The 14,025-nt window shown below is 34.9% G+C and overlaps 1 protein-coding gene and 1 long non-coding RNA gene across 3 annotated transcripts; one reads left to right on the top strand and one right to left on the bottom strand.

Annotated features, from left to right (window-relative positions):
- Nucleotides 1-620: 620 nt before the first annotated feature.
- On the bottom strand, nt 621-4,804 carry LOC132630064 (uncharacterized). Its single transcript, XR_009578474.1, has 3 exons — nt 2,499-4,804; nt 1,106-1,170; nt 621-978 (listed from the first exon to the last, which is right to left on the bottom strand). It is a non-coding gene; the product is annotated as an uncharacterized LOC132630064 (long non-coding RNA).
- A 2,315-nt stretch (nt 4,805-7,119) lies between these two features.
- Nucleotides 7,120-13,287, top strand: LOC132630063 (disease resistance protein RPV1-like). 2 transcript variants are annotated; one of them, XM_060345585.1, is made up of 6 exons: nt 7,120-7,837; nt 9,012-10,116; nt 10,610-10,888; nt 11,003-11,863; nt 12,237-12,524; nt 12,596-12,825. In XM_060345585.1, exons 1-6 carry the CDS (start codon nt 7,362-7,364, stop codon nt 12,686-12,688), a joined length of 3,102 nt encoding a protein of 1,033 aa, XP_060201568.1. In that variant the 5' UTR covers nt 7,120-7,361; the 3' UTR covers nt 12,689-12,825. The 2 variants fall into 2 exon arrangements, with proteins under 2 accessions (XP_060201568.1, XP_060201567.1); XM_060345584.1 differs by having other exon boundaries at nt 7,123-7,837; nt 12,237-13,287.
- Nucleotides 13,288-14,025: the final 738 nt, after the last annotated feature.

The raw sequence follows: 14,025 nt of genomic DNA, 5'->3' as shown, positions 1-14,025 counted from the left end.
AGGAAAAACCTTTTTAATGGCAAAAGCTATGGCTTGAGCTTGATCGGTGAAAATTGTTTTTGGGGCTATTCCTCCCATTGCCTTCAAAAATGTTTGAAATAGCCAAATAAAAGAACCAATAGTTTCATCGCACAAGAATGCACATCCAAAGAAAACATTTTTCCAGTGGTTATTCACACCAACAAATGGAGCACAGATCATGTCATATCTATTAGTGCGATAAGTAGTGTCAAAAATCATCACATCCCCAAAACACTCATAGTGCAATCTAGATATACTATCTCTCCAAAAGAAATTGAACAACCTGCCATCATCATCAACTTTAAAAGAGTAGAAGAAGTTAGAGTCCTCTGATTGTAAATGCATGAGGTGATTTATCAAGTTTGAGCATCCCCACTACTAATCATGTTTCTCTTATGTGCTTGTATGAAGTTATGTGCATCTTGTTCAATAAATCCTGCATTTTTGATACCACCCGCTTCATTCTGAAGAAGTCGAACAACTTTTTTTGTACGAATTCCAACATCAACCATAGAACCAAGAATGTTTTTAGTAGCACTTGTAAGCTTGCAACCAGATTGTATGAAATGTCTCAAATTATCTTGTATCATGGGATGGTTATGCACATCACTGAACTCACATACTTCCCATATCTCATTTGAAATTTTGAATTTTATACGAGCCAAACAACCACATCTGTATTGTAATCTTTGTCGCTTCGTTTCTTGAAAAGGGGAGAGGTTATCAGATTTTCCTTCACAAGAACAAAGAATAAACACCTTGTGATCTCCTTATTTCTGTTATAAGTCTTTGCTCCTTTTCGGATACCAAAACCTTTTGCCACGGCATATGAATTATAGGCATTGTATGCTTCCTTTTCAGAATGAAATTTCATACCAATCTTAAAGACAAAGTTCTTGTTAATGTTATAAACACTATGTGCTCTTGTGGAATATTCTTGATCGTTAACATTGGAATCTACAACAATAATATTTAGATTATAAGTATCGAAACTCAAGTAATAGGTAAAATATTAATAAAAACTAGTTAATATAGGACCTCCGTAGTTGAATTAAGATAATCTCATATAAGTGAAATATACTACCTTCTTGGGCAGGAGGCCCTTTGTCAACATGTGCATCCTCCATTTTTTTTTATTTGACCCACAATCTGCATAAGAAAAAATTATACATTAAAGACTACCTATTGCCAAAAGTTACTAGTATATAAAAATATCAATATACACTTTTTGTGATGTTATAAAGACTCTACTTAAAATATATTTGAATATGTGATTCTTCCGTAGTTTTGAATGTCATTTTTTTTGGATCATTATTTGGAGAAAATTTACTTTACTTGATTTAGATGTGATCCGCAAAGATCCAAATAAAAGGAGGGAAAGTGGTGTTATACCCCATTTAAACGGGTTAACGTAGGAGTACAACATATTGGTGATTCCTGTTTTGTTTATTTTAAGGAGTCGCTATCTAATTAATTTTAAAGGCGAATTATGACACCTAATTATTAACTAAGGTAAAATTAAACTAAACCTCCATTAATGGTCTGCTTAATTAGCGTGATTCTAGGTAAGAGTTCTAGATTATCCTAAAGGGAAGGGATTAGACATCCTTTAGAATCCGTTAACTACAATTAACCGATCAAACTTAGGTTAATTAATTAAGGCTAAAGATGCAAAATATGGCATTTAAATTTTAATAAAATGGTTTGTAAATGTTGCTAAGGTTTTAAAGGAAAATATAATAAGGCTGTTTAAAATAATACTTATAAATGTTGTTAAGGCTTTAAATAGAAATATAATAATGCTATTTAAAAATAGGATTTTGGTATAAGAACATAATAATTTGTATAAAAGAAGACTTTAAATGCTCTTTAAAATAAGATTTATAAATGTTGTTAAGGCTTTCAATGAAAATATAATAATATCATTTAAAATAAGATTTGCAGGAAATATAATAACTTGCATATAAGAAAATGCAGGCTTGTGCAACATTTTTGTAAATATTTGAAATAACTCTAATGGCGAGGCATTAATTTTAACAAACTAAAAATATGTTGAATAGCCAAATAAGATAGATAAATGGCTAATGCAAAAAATAACTTTACAAACAAACCTTCCTTGATTGATTTAGGCACTTAGCAAAAATGAAGGCTTCGAAAACATTGAAAACTGATTTTCTTCCAAAATATGCATTAAAATACTTCTATGGTTATATAGAAATAATGTCCCTTTTAAAAAAAAATATATACTAAGAACACTTCGTAAGATGAATTAAAAAAAGAAGACATTTTATTATCTCAAATTACCATCCGTTTTTCCTTTTTTTTTTTTTATAGATATACTATAACATTTCGCGAAATGAACTAAATAAAAAAGACAGATTTCCATTATTATGTAACTAACGTCCCAATTAACCCCCACTAAATTAATTATTCTAAAGTAGTTAAATAATCGTCTACAAACATAATTAAATAAACACCTATACGATATGCTAAAAACGCAGCAGCCTCTCTCAATCATTTTTTAGCCAAATTTTGTGGACTAGGAACACGGAATGGAGCAATGGGATCGTTTGATCTCGCGGTGGAATCGAGTCGCATTTGAGACTCCTCGCAATCCCGGATGTCATGCAAAAGAAAAGAAAAAGAAAAGAATTAGAAAAATGATATAATTTTATAGTGTGCAAGAAAGAGAAACTTAAAGAAGTAAGGAAGCAAACCTGAACCAGTAGGCCCAAAAATAAAATGGCAGTTTCAGTTTTCAGGACTGGACAAGCTATATGTTCTACGGTTATAACATGTCACAGATTATGAGCCCAACCGAAAGCTAAGGTACGTATGTTTGAAATTTAACCACATGAATTCCAACTCTGCATTAAAGAAATACGGTTTAATAACCATACGCTATCAAATTTCAGAAACCCAATATAAAGACATTGTCTTTCACCATGGGGTTAATAAGTTGGCAAAAGGTTACGACTTATTAGGATCTCAACAGCCATTCTACTGGAGAATTATACAGCCAATTATAATGCATCCGGCAGCCAAAGCCAGAGAAGTCTAGGCCAAAACTTTACAAAATGGCCGAACACTTAATAGCCAAATTTTAACACTATATTGCTTGAAACGAATTTGTCGTAACACATGATTTATAAAATAGGGCAGCGATTAAACATATGATCTAACAAAAGCAATGTACATACAATGATGATTTAAATCGATGCTCAACTAAGGTCACACCGGATATTTATTTTTCATAATGCTTAAATATAAAAGAAATTAAAATGAAAATAACAGTACATCCATGGCATACATGAGGAATCCAAATAGGGGACAGCAAGACTAGGCAACACAGTGAATCTAACTCTACCATCTCATCTTTCTATTTCAGCAATTCGCATACTTGAAATACTAACCACTGAAGCAAATTCTACACTTAGCAAGGGCTATGGACTTCGGAAATCCAGAACAAATCAGACTTGTATTGGTGCGACATGCCACACGAACATAAAATTCATACATAATCCAAGGATTCCAAACAGAGGCAGGAACACTACTGAACTGGTGAATTCATGATCTTTTCATACCAGTCATTCAATAACTTCTCACACACAAATGTAATCAGCAGTTAAACTTGACAATTGCTAACGTTTAACAAATTAAATAAATTGATGTGATACCTATCAATAAGTTATGAATCAAACCATTTGAGATTACATTTTTAAAAGATGAATAGACCTTTCATGCAATCAAGATCAACAATCACTTAAAGAGGACTGAACTGGAAATATGCTTTTAGGAACTTAAGGGATTTGGGAGTGGGATTGCCAATTAGAATACTTTCCACATTGCTCATTTCAGTATCTTAAGCAGTACACATATCAAAACCATTTGGGAATTTCAACAGAGAACTAAATTACTCACATGGACATTTCAGCCTACATGAATCTTGCTTTAGCTACAGGGTTCAACATGCAACGAATTTTAAACTTCCCAAAGCCAAACACCACTTTGAAATACTATTTCTGTTGGATAACATACTAGCTTATATATGCTTGAAATGAGTTTATGCTACCAAATACCACACAGCCATTTACAACATCCTACAGAGATCTGGTAAGCTATCAAACATGCTACATAAGTATTTTAACATTTCTGACCAAACAAGATATCCTAGCTAGCGTAATATAATCATACTAATCGTTTACACAAGTAGACAAATTTCTAATGGAGAGTATCCTCAGGCAAGAGTAGAAACAAACATGCTCTTTTATACTTTACATGAACTCACACACATTAACATATGTAATTGTATAAACCGAACTAACTCAACAACTAAACCATTACACAAACTGATTAAGTCCAGATTAATACCAACATATAAACAGACTTATCCATTGAGCTAAACCAACCTAACTAATCGGCATGTTTTAAACTAAACACTAATTAAAGAAACATAGATAAAGCAGAAAGTAAAAAAGAGGAAGGGAGAATTACCTTCTTCGGGTGCAGCGAAGTGGGGTTCGAGCCTCCGATATACCCTCGAACACTTCAAATCTCCGAGTTTGCATAGACTCAGATGCGAAACAGTAACAGGAGCAAAAATGAGAATCAAACAAATGATTCGACGCTTCCGATATCAAGAAAGTAGTGAATTAATATTTTTAGGGGAAAATTGAGGCGGTTCCAAAGAATCTTTTTTTGAGAATTTCGGCGGCTCCCCTCCCACTCCCTAATGACTTACAAAAGCCGACTATTTATTGGAAAAACATTTAGGGTTTTGCTGGGTCCGAATTTTGGGCGGGATTTTCGTCTAGGGTTTTAAAAAATGAGTCAAAATAGATCCGTTCAAGAACTGAATATCGAAAGTATTTTTTGGGCAGATCGTAATGTGTTTTGACTTGGGTATTTAATGAAAATGGCTCGACCCTCTGGTCTTTGAAGATTAACATCTGTCTCGAAGAAAGAATGGGAAAGCCCTTTCCCTGTCAACAGCAGAACAACGCAGGTGAGCAGAAGGAAGGACGAGTTTTGTGCGAAAATAGGCTAGACAGACTGTTCAAATGGCGAGGAAGAGAGAGGGAAGGGAGGAGAGAGAGAGGAGAGAGAGAGGGCGTGCGGCGGATGGGATGATAAAAACCCTAATGGTTCATTTGTTTTAACGATTCGGGTCGGGTAGGACGATGGGTAGTGGACCGGGTATTGGGTTAAAATAATGGGCTGGACGGATTAAAATGGGCTGGTCGTTAACGGGGTAATGGGCCGGTTGCTGAATAAAAATGTGGGCTGATTTCATATAAATTAGGTTTTAACCCAAGTAATTTGGGATTGATTATGGACTTCTAAATTTAAATAAAAGACCCATTTTAATTAACTATATGCTAACGTGTGTTAAAATATTATCTGATATAAAAGTATGTATTTATTAGTAATCAGATAAAAATAAAATTATATGACGTCGTAATAGCCGTGCAATAATATTTTGAAAGTTAACAGTAAATAAATGCTATTATTTAGTTGTGCGGAAATAAATGCGATGCGTGTGCATAATACGGTAAAAATGCTGAAACGGTTATAATGCAAATTATGATAATACTGGTAATAATAATAATAATAATAACAACAACAACAACAACAACAACAACAATAATAATAATAATGATAAGGATAAGTAACAAAATAATAACAGCTAGTGACTGCAATAGAATAATGAAACGCCGGTATTAATAAAAGCTAATAATTATAGTAAAATATTAACAATTATTTTTTAAAATTGCCAAAAATATTAAAAGCGTAAATAGATATTTTGGAGGAGAAACATGACAAAATTGAGTGTCAACAAGTGTACCTTGTTCCCTCTATTTCTATTGTACGTACATTATGCCGTGTTTTCTTGTCTTTTGGTTCCGTTTGTCATTTGTAAAAGTAGAGAATGGGCCCACAAATAGCACCAATAATGTTTCATGACCACAAGAAAAATAGAAAAAAATAGCACTAAGGAGTAAGGATTAAAGGGGTAACAGAAATGGAACCCAATTGCTATTATTTTTTAATAAAAAATTACCCTTACATGCCAAGTAATATTTTTGCCTCACCCACCATAATAAAAAATTACCCTCACATGCCAAGCAATATTTTTGCCTCACCCACCATAAAACTTTTCAGAAAGATCAGGTCTAACATTGAAATCTACAACAATAATATTTAGATTATAAGTATCAAAACTCAAGGAATAGGTAAAATATTAATAAAAACTAGTTAATATAGGACCTCCTTACTTGAATTAAGATAATCTCATATAAGTGAAATATACTACCTTCTTGGGCAGGAAGCCCTTTGTCAACATGTGCATCCTCCATTTTTTTTAATTTGACCCACAATCTGCATAAGAAAAAATTATACATTAAAGACTACCTATTGCCAAAAGTTACTAGTATATGAAAATATCAATATACACTTTTTGTGATGTTATAAGGACTCTACTTAAAATATATTTGAATATGTGATTCTTCAGTAATTTTGAATGTCATTTTTTTGGATCATTATTTGGAGTTGATCTTATTTCTATTTTATAATAAGTAATGTTTATATGTACCAAAATAAGGTTAAGCTCTTCATTTTCTTATTTGAAAATTTGGCAACAGAATGTGAGTGTACAAATACAATTTATTTGAAGAGAAAAAAAGAGAAGAAATAAGTTCATAGATGTATACATTTAGAAGAGAATTTCTTGTAACTTTACTTGACTTTTGGGTATCTCTTTGAGAGTGCACTGCTCAACAATGATGTATTTTTTTTAAATGAAATTTACTTTACTTGATTTAAATGTGATCCGCAGATATCCAAATAAAAGGAGGGAAAGTGGTACCTTGTTCCCTCCATTTCTATTGTACGTACATTATGCCGTGTTTTCTTGTCGTTTGGCGTCGTTTGTCATTTGTAAAATGGTGTCGTTTGTCATTTGTAAAAGTAGAGAAAGGCCCACAAATAGCACCAATAATGTTTCATGACCTCAAGAAAAGAAAAACAAAATAGCACTAGGGATAAGGATTAAAGGAGTAATAGAAATGGAACCTAAACGCTATTATTTTTTAATAAAAAATTACCCTCACATGCGAGCCATATTTTTGCCTAACCCACCATAAAACTTTTCAGAAAGATCAGTTCTAAGTGGCTCAAAGGTACATAGGAAGGCATGTGGAAGGTCTCTGTGCTACTATATAATGCCATGTCGTGGAACCCTTTACTCACTACTCACCAGAGACTAACACTGTCTTCTATTTGGTCTAGTAATAATATCTGTGTGTAAGGCTGCTCATAGTATTATTGCCTTATCCTCCATTATGCCTCCACCATCAGCTTCATCTCATAAGTATCATGTTTTTTTGAGTTTTAGAGGGGAAGATACGCGTAAAACTTTTGTAGACCACCTCTATGAAGATTTGGTGCAAGTTGGGATTAGTACATTTAGAGACGATGAGGAGCTCAGAAGAGGCACAGAAATTAGACCTGAACTGCTTCAAGCTATTGAAGATTCCATGATCTCCATTGTTGTGTTTTCAAAAAATTATGCCTCGTCTAGCTGGTGTCTTGACGAGCTTTTGAAGATCCTCGAGTGTAGAGAGCAGCATGGTCAACTAGTTACTCCTGTTTTCTACAACGTTAATCCTTCTGAGGTACGTAGACAAGCTGGTACATTTGGTAAAGCGTTTGCGGAGCACAAAAAACGTTTTGGGAAGAAGAAGGTGGAAAGTTGGAAATCTACTGTCACAAAAGCTGCGAATTTATCGGGATGGGATTTGCCAAATATCGAGAACGGGTACTCTAACTTGCTCAAACTGTTTTTTTTTTTTTTTTTTGGATAATGTTAGTATATCATAACCAGAGGCGGATCCAAGATTTAGATTCTGTAGTTTCAATCTTAAGAATTTTAGTATTGAACTCATTATATTTTAAAAGTTATGAGATCATATCTACTATATATACAATTTTAATAATTTTTTACATATAAATTTATACTCCGTATCGACCACTTAATAGGCTAGATCCACCCTGAGTTCATAACACAAAATTTATAGTGTAGCGGGAGCTTTGCTCCTTGTAATTAGTTCAGTTTTTGTGTCCAGCACATTAAGATTACAATCCGAAATATATCTAACAAAAATAGTTTCTAGAATGTCTGGTTAATCTGTAAACTTCGGAAGAACTACCAAATTCTGAGTCTATTTAGAAAATTTTTGTCGGCACCCTCCTTCGCCAGTAGACGAACAACTTGATTTTGCTCCCTATATATGTGGTTGATTGCTGGATTTTCCAGTTAACTACATCAAAGACGTGCATTCATAGATTAATGCACAATAAGTTTGGTGTCCATTTTGTAGCATATTAATTATCTAAGAGTAATCACTACTAGAAAAAAGAAGTTTTTCCCACTGACATTTAGTGGAAAATTGTGCTATGAAACATGATTTTTCCACCTCATTCCCACTGAACCATCTCATTGGGAAAACGAATGGTGGGAAACAGGTTCCCATTAAAATGGTGAGAAACTTCCTAATTTTTCCGTGTGAAAATACTGCGTTTTCCCACTGACATTCAGTGAGAAATAGCCACTGAATATTTTTCAGTGGAAAATCAGTGGGAAAATAGAGATTTTTTAGTAGTGACTTAGACACTATTAAGTTGGGAGTAAGGTTATGTTGCACAACAATCTTTAACCCCCTGCACAACGCACACTGGTTATGCTGTTTCCGATTACTTGCTCAAACTTGACTTTTAACTTTTCTATACTGATAGTTTACAAGAAATTTTTTACACTATTCAGTAACCTAAAGTAAAACAACAGATAGCCTATAATAAGTAGAATAAGTGACTTACAAAAAAGTGTCGGACAATCTAGTAGATATACAGTATAAGATAAATTTCTATCTAATATACCTTCCTCTCATCTTGGTTAGATTTTAGACTAATTCGTCTTGGGTTTGACTTTTCAGGCATGAAGCAAAATTCAACAAGAAATTAGTAGGAGAGGTCTTAGAATTAGTAAATCCCACATGCATGCACCTCCCAGAACTCGTCATTGGGCCTAATTCTCATGCTGCGGGAGTGGTTTCTCTATGCGACTTCTACTCATCAGCTGGTGTCTGCATGTTTGGGATCTATGGGATGGCTGGCATTGGCAAAACAACCGTTGCAAAAGCTGTGTATAATCGATTCCACAGGAGGTATGAAGGTTTCTCCTTTGTGGCTCACGTAAGAGAGCGCTCGGAGAATAACATGCTTCACAGCTTACAGGAACAACTTCTTTCAGAGGTTCTAAGAAAAGAGAACTTTGAAGTCCATTATAATGTTGATAAGGGAAAATGCCTAATCAAAGAAAGATTTGGTCAGAAGAAGGTCCTCATTGTTCTTGATGATGTCGATGACATGAGCCAGATAAAAGCATTGGCGGAAAAGCGAAGCTGGTTCGGTTCGGGGAGCACAATAATTATTACAACCAGAAGCGAGCATTTGCTAGATGATGTTGGAGTAGACTATAAGTACAAGGTAACAAGGTTGGATGATTTCTCTTCCAGGCGACTCTTTTGCTTTCATGCTTTCAAGGATTCTACTGTACCCAAAAATTTGGATCATGAGTTGGTGAACGACATAGCACGTCTTGGTGGAGGGGTTCCTTTGGCACTCGAAGTTCTGGGCTCTCTTTTGCATAAAAAGGATGATCAAATATGGAGAAGTACCTTTGAAAGCTTGAAAAATCTTGTTCATCATAATAGCATTCACAAAGCACTCAAAATAAGCTACGACTCACTTGATGAGAACTCTAAGGAGATTTTCCTTGACATTGCGTGCTTTTTTATTGGAGTCCAAGAAGATTATGCTAGTCTTGTATTGACCGGCTGTGGTCGCTCTTTCAGCTTTGGAAAAGGAATTTTGACTGGAAGATGTTTACTCAAAATTGAACAGAATTATTTGTGGATGCACGATTTAGTTCGAGATATGGCCAAAGAAATTGTTCGTCAAGAGTCACTTAAAGAACCTCATATGCGCTCTAGATTGTGGTTTCATGAAGATGTTCGTTATGTGCTAGAAAAGAACAAGGTAACAAAAATACCACTCTCCCCTTTCACTCTCTCTTGCATTTGTTTGTCGGCTTGGAGCATAGAACATGTGCTGTGCATATATTGATATTCTTACACTAGAGTATGTTGTTGTTGTTTTATATATTGATATTCTTACACTGAGTATGTTGTTGTTGTTGTTTTATATATTGATATTCTCTCCATTTCAACTTATATAGTGGTGTTTGACTGTGCAAGAGAAACTTAAGAAACAATGACTTTTGAGGTTTGTGGTCTTAAACATTTCATAATAGTTCTGTGGCTATGAAATCATTCTAATAAGGGTAAAATGAAAAATTTAAAGTTAAAAGAGTGTCATTCTTATTTGGAACAAACAAAAGAGTATCACATAAAATGAAACAAATGGATTAGTGCATTATTTTTTAAGCATTTTGAATAGTAAAATAAATATACAAACAAATCACTGAATATATAGAAGAGTACCCACATATCCTGCACTGTAATGATGACAGGGTAGTGATCAGATAGAAGGCATCAGCGTCATCCATCCCAAAGTCAAAGATATAATTGTGGACACAGAGGCCTTTTCAAGAATGGATAGGCTGAAAATACTTCAAGCAAAAGGAATGAATCTTACTGGAAGCTTCAAAAATGTGTTCGAGGATCTGAGATGGCTTAGCTGGCAGAATTTCCCTTTGAAATGTTTACCGACTGATAGTCACCTAAGCAAGCTTGTGGCTCTGGACATGCAATATAGCAACATCACGGAAGCCTGGCAATCCAACATCAAGGTTTACTTGCTAAAAAACTTGTTCTTTCTAAGTTTTTCAAGGTTAAGATATAATATGATTATAGATTAAGCTAACTCTAGATACTTATGAACGTTTGTTGTTTCTATGAATCAGTCCCTGGAAAGCTTGAAACATCTAAATCTCAGTCATTGTCAACGACTAAAGCGAACTCCCGACTTTTCTAGTGCGATAAGTCTTGAGACACTATTGTTTACAGGTTGCTCCGAGTTGGTTGAGGTCGATTCATCAATAGGAAAATTGGTGAAACTTGTTCACTTAAATCTGAAAGACTGCATCAGCCTCATCTATCTACCAAGCAGCATTTGCAAGCTAAAATCACTTCAATATTTAAATATGAATGGTTGCTCAGGTCTACAGCAACTTCCTGCTGATTTGGGACTTTTGGCAAACCTAAGAAGCTTATCACTAGAAGGATGCCACAGACGTTTAAAGGCTCAATCTTGGTGGACTTCTATATTATCTTCTGTACCATGGGCAGGAAGTAGTTCATCATGTCCAGTGAGGTTGTTGCCACACTCGATTTCCAATTTATGTCACTTGACGGAGCTCAATCTGAAAGATTGTAGGCTTTCAGAAGCAGATATTCCAACCAATCTTGGGAGTTTAACCTCATTGAAATCCCTGGATTTAGGAGGAAATGATTTTTACAGTCTCCCATCATCCCTCTTTAGCGACCTATCTAAGCTACGTAGTCTTGTCCTGGATAATTGCAAGAATCTTCAAATGCTCTCACTACTTCCTCCTAATCTGCTAAATCTCCATGCAAATGATTGCTCATCCATTGAAAGCCTAGACATGTCAAACTACAAGATATTGCCCAAGCTCTATGTATCTAATTGCGACAGATTGTCCGAGATTAAGGGCATGGAAACTATCCAAAATGTTGAATATGTTTGCATGGAGAGCAGTAGTAAGGTGGCAAGCCGTTTCTGCAGTGAAAGTTTCTTCCAGCTGGTAAGTTCCTCTATATATTCCTCTCTTCACTTTTGTACTACTCGCTCCATCCCAAAATACTTGTCATGTTTCGACTTGTTGAGAGTCAAACTACATGAACTTTGACCAAATCTTCAAGATATGCTTTTTTACTATATTGACATGAGAAGTATCTCAACTTACAGTACTCTTTTCGTATAATTTTTTTAATATCTAAAATTTAATTTTAAAATTTTGAATTAATCTAATCAAATTTAGCTCCGAATATTAGTGAAATTGACTCCCGAAAAGATAAATATGACAACTATTTTGGGATAGTGGGAGTACTCCATTAGTTGGAATTAGGACATTTTAAGCTTTATTTTATGAACGCGTTCTCTGTGTATTACCGCAGACTGGAGAATGTGATGAAGATCTTCCTTCTGCGAGCAGCTACTTCATTGCAGGTAGCAAGGTTCCAGAATGGTTCAGCAAGCAAGTCGATGGATCTAAGATTACCATAACTATGCCATCAAACATAGAACATAAATTCCAGGGAATGATCCTTTGGTGTGTCTACAGTTGTAGATACAGGGGAAGTTTTGAATATGGTCCTGTCTTAGAGATCAGTGATGAAACAAATGGGATTACATGGGTCCTCTGCTTCCCAACTATTACTGTGAACCATAACAAACGTTCCTGGGTAAGCTTTGTGCCAAGACATTACTTTCGTCCTGCTTTGAAAGGCGCGGAAACAATAACATTTTCTTTCAGTATCAGAGAGCAAGGATTCACAGGGTTACAAGTGATAAAATGTGGCGTTCATCCAGTCTGTGCTGCTGCAGGAAGAGAATTGCCAAAAATTGAGGCTCGAGATCCTCGGAGTAATTTTGAGGAAAGGAGGGTCATACCCTTGTGGAGACCATCATCCGTTGTTGAGGTAGGCCAAGTTATGACATATATTCTTAATAATGGTACTGATGGCAAGCATATCCAGAAAGTCATATTCGATGGGCTTCGTGTAATTTCAAAAGATGGTGATGGACTTACTTGTTCCTTTCATGACATCATTGGCACACCTTACCATGTAGATCAAGAAAACTTCCGTCAGATTTTGCAGGAAGCTTATGACCAAAGTCGAGTGCAGAACACTACTGATTGGAGGGATTTATTTTGCAGTGTAGTAGTCGACCAAAAGAACAGGTTAAGTTTGGAAGATGGCTGTTGGAACACTTACAATAATAAAGTTGTAATTATTTGATCATTTTCGCAATTTGTACATCCTTATGTATATTTTACCCTCCCCATACTCCATTTATGGGGTTACACTGGATATATTGTTGTTGTTTTCGCGATTTGTAAGGCATCTAAGTGATTATATCTACATTTCAATTTGCCAAGTGCAACCCTATGTATGTTGAATAATGAACCTTGTATTGGAAGAAGAAAAATATTTTGATTTGGCATGAGTTAGTTCATGAATTAGAAACTTATTGTATTACTCTTAGAATGCATCTATTTTTTTGTTCTTGAGCTAGGGAAGTCAGAAAGTTTAGAATTAAATTATGAAACATGTACAAGTCTAGGTACATGTTAGAAGAATTCTTATAGATACTTAGGCATTATAGTCATTTTATGAAGCAAGTAAAGTGAAGTAAAGAAGAAGCATTTTCTCCACTAGTTTTCAAAGAGAATCTAAGAGTTTGAGAATACTGCCCCCAAAATTTATAACATTTTGTATTAGAGCCGAATTTCTTGAGGGACTTGCGAGAACTGGGAATTGTTGGAGGAGAAGAAATCTTCTTGAAACAACAACAACAACAACAACAACCCAGTGAAATCCCACATCGTGGGGTCTGGGGAGGGTAGAGTGTACGCAGACCTTACTCCTACCAAGGTAGGACGGCTGTTTTCGAAAGACCCTCGGCTCAATAAAAGCATAAAAAGAAGTCAGATAAGGTTAAGCGATTCGAATAAGAGATTAGAGATTCAAAGCGATATGGAAATGAAATAATGCAAGCGACACAGGAAATAACAGATAATAGCAGAAATCGGAAGCAGATAACATAGGATAATCAAAGCACAGGAAATAACAGATAATAGCAGAAATCGGAGCACAGAAAAGAAGAAATCTTCTTGAAAGAGAATTAAAAATCATGTCTTCATGTATTTAGAGGAGAGAACTACCACATGTGGGTTGTGAA

Source organism: Lycium barbarum, chromosome 3, assembly GCF_019175385.1.
Source record: "Lycium barbarum isolate Lr01 chromosome 3, ASM1917538v2, whole genome shotgun sequence".
NCBI classification, from domain to species: domain Eukaryota; kingdom Viridiplantae; phylum Streptophyta; class Magnoliopsida; order Solanales; family Solanaceae; genus Lycium; species Lycium barbarum.
Note: the sequence above shows the minus strand (reverse complement) of the source record. Positions and strands in the feature narration are given on the sequence as shown.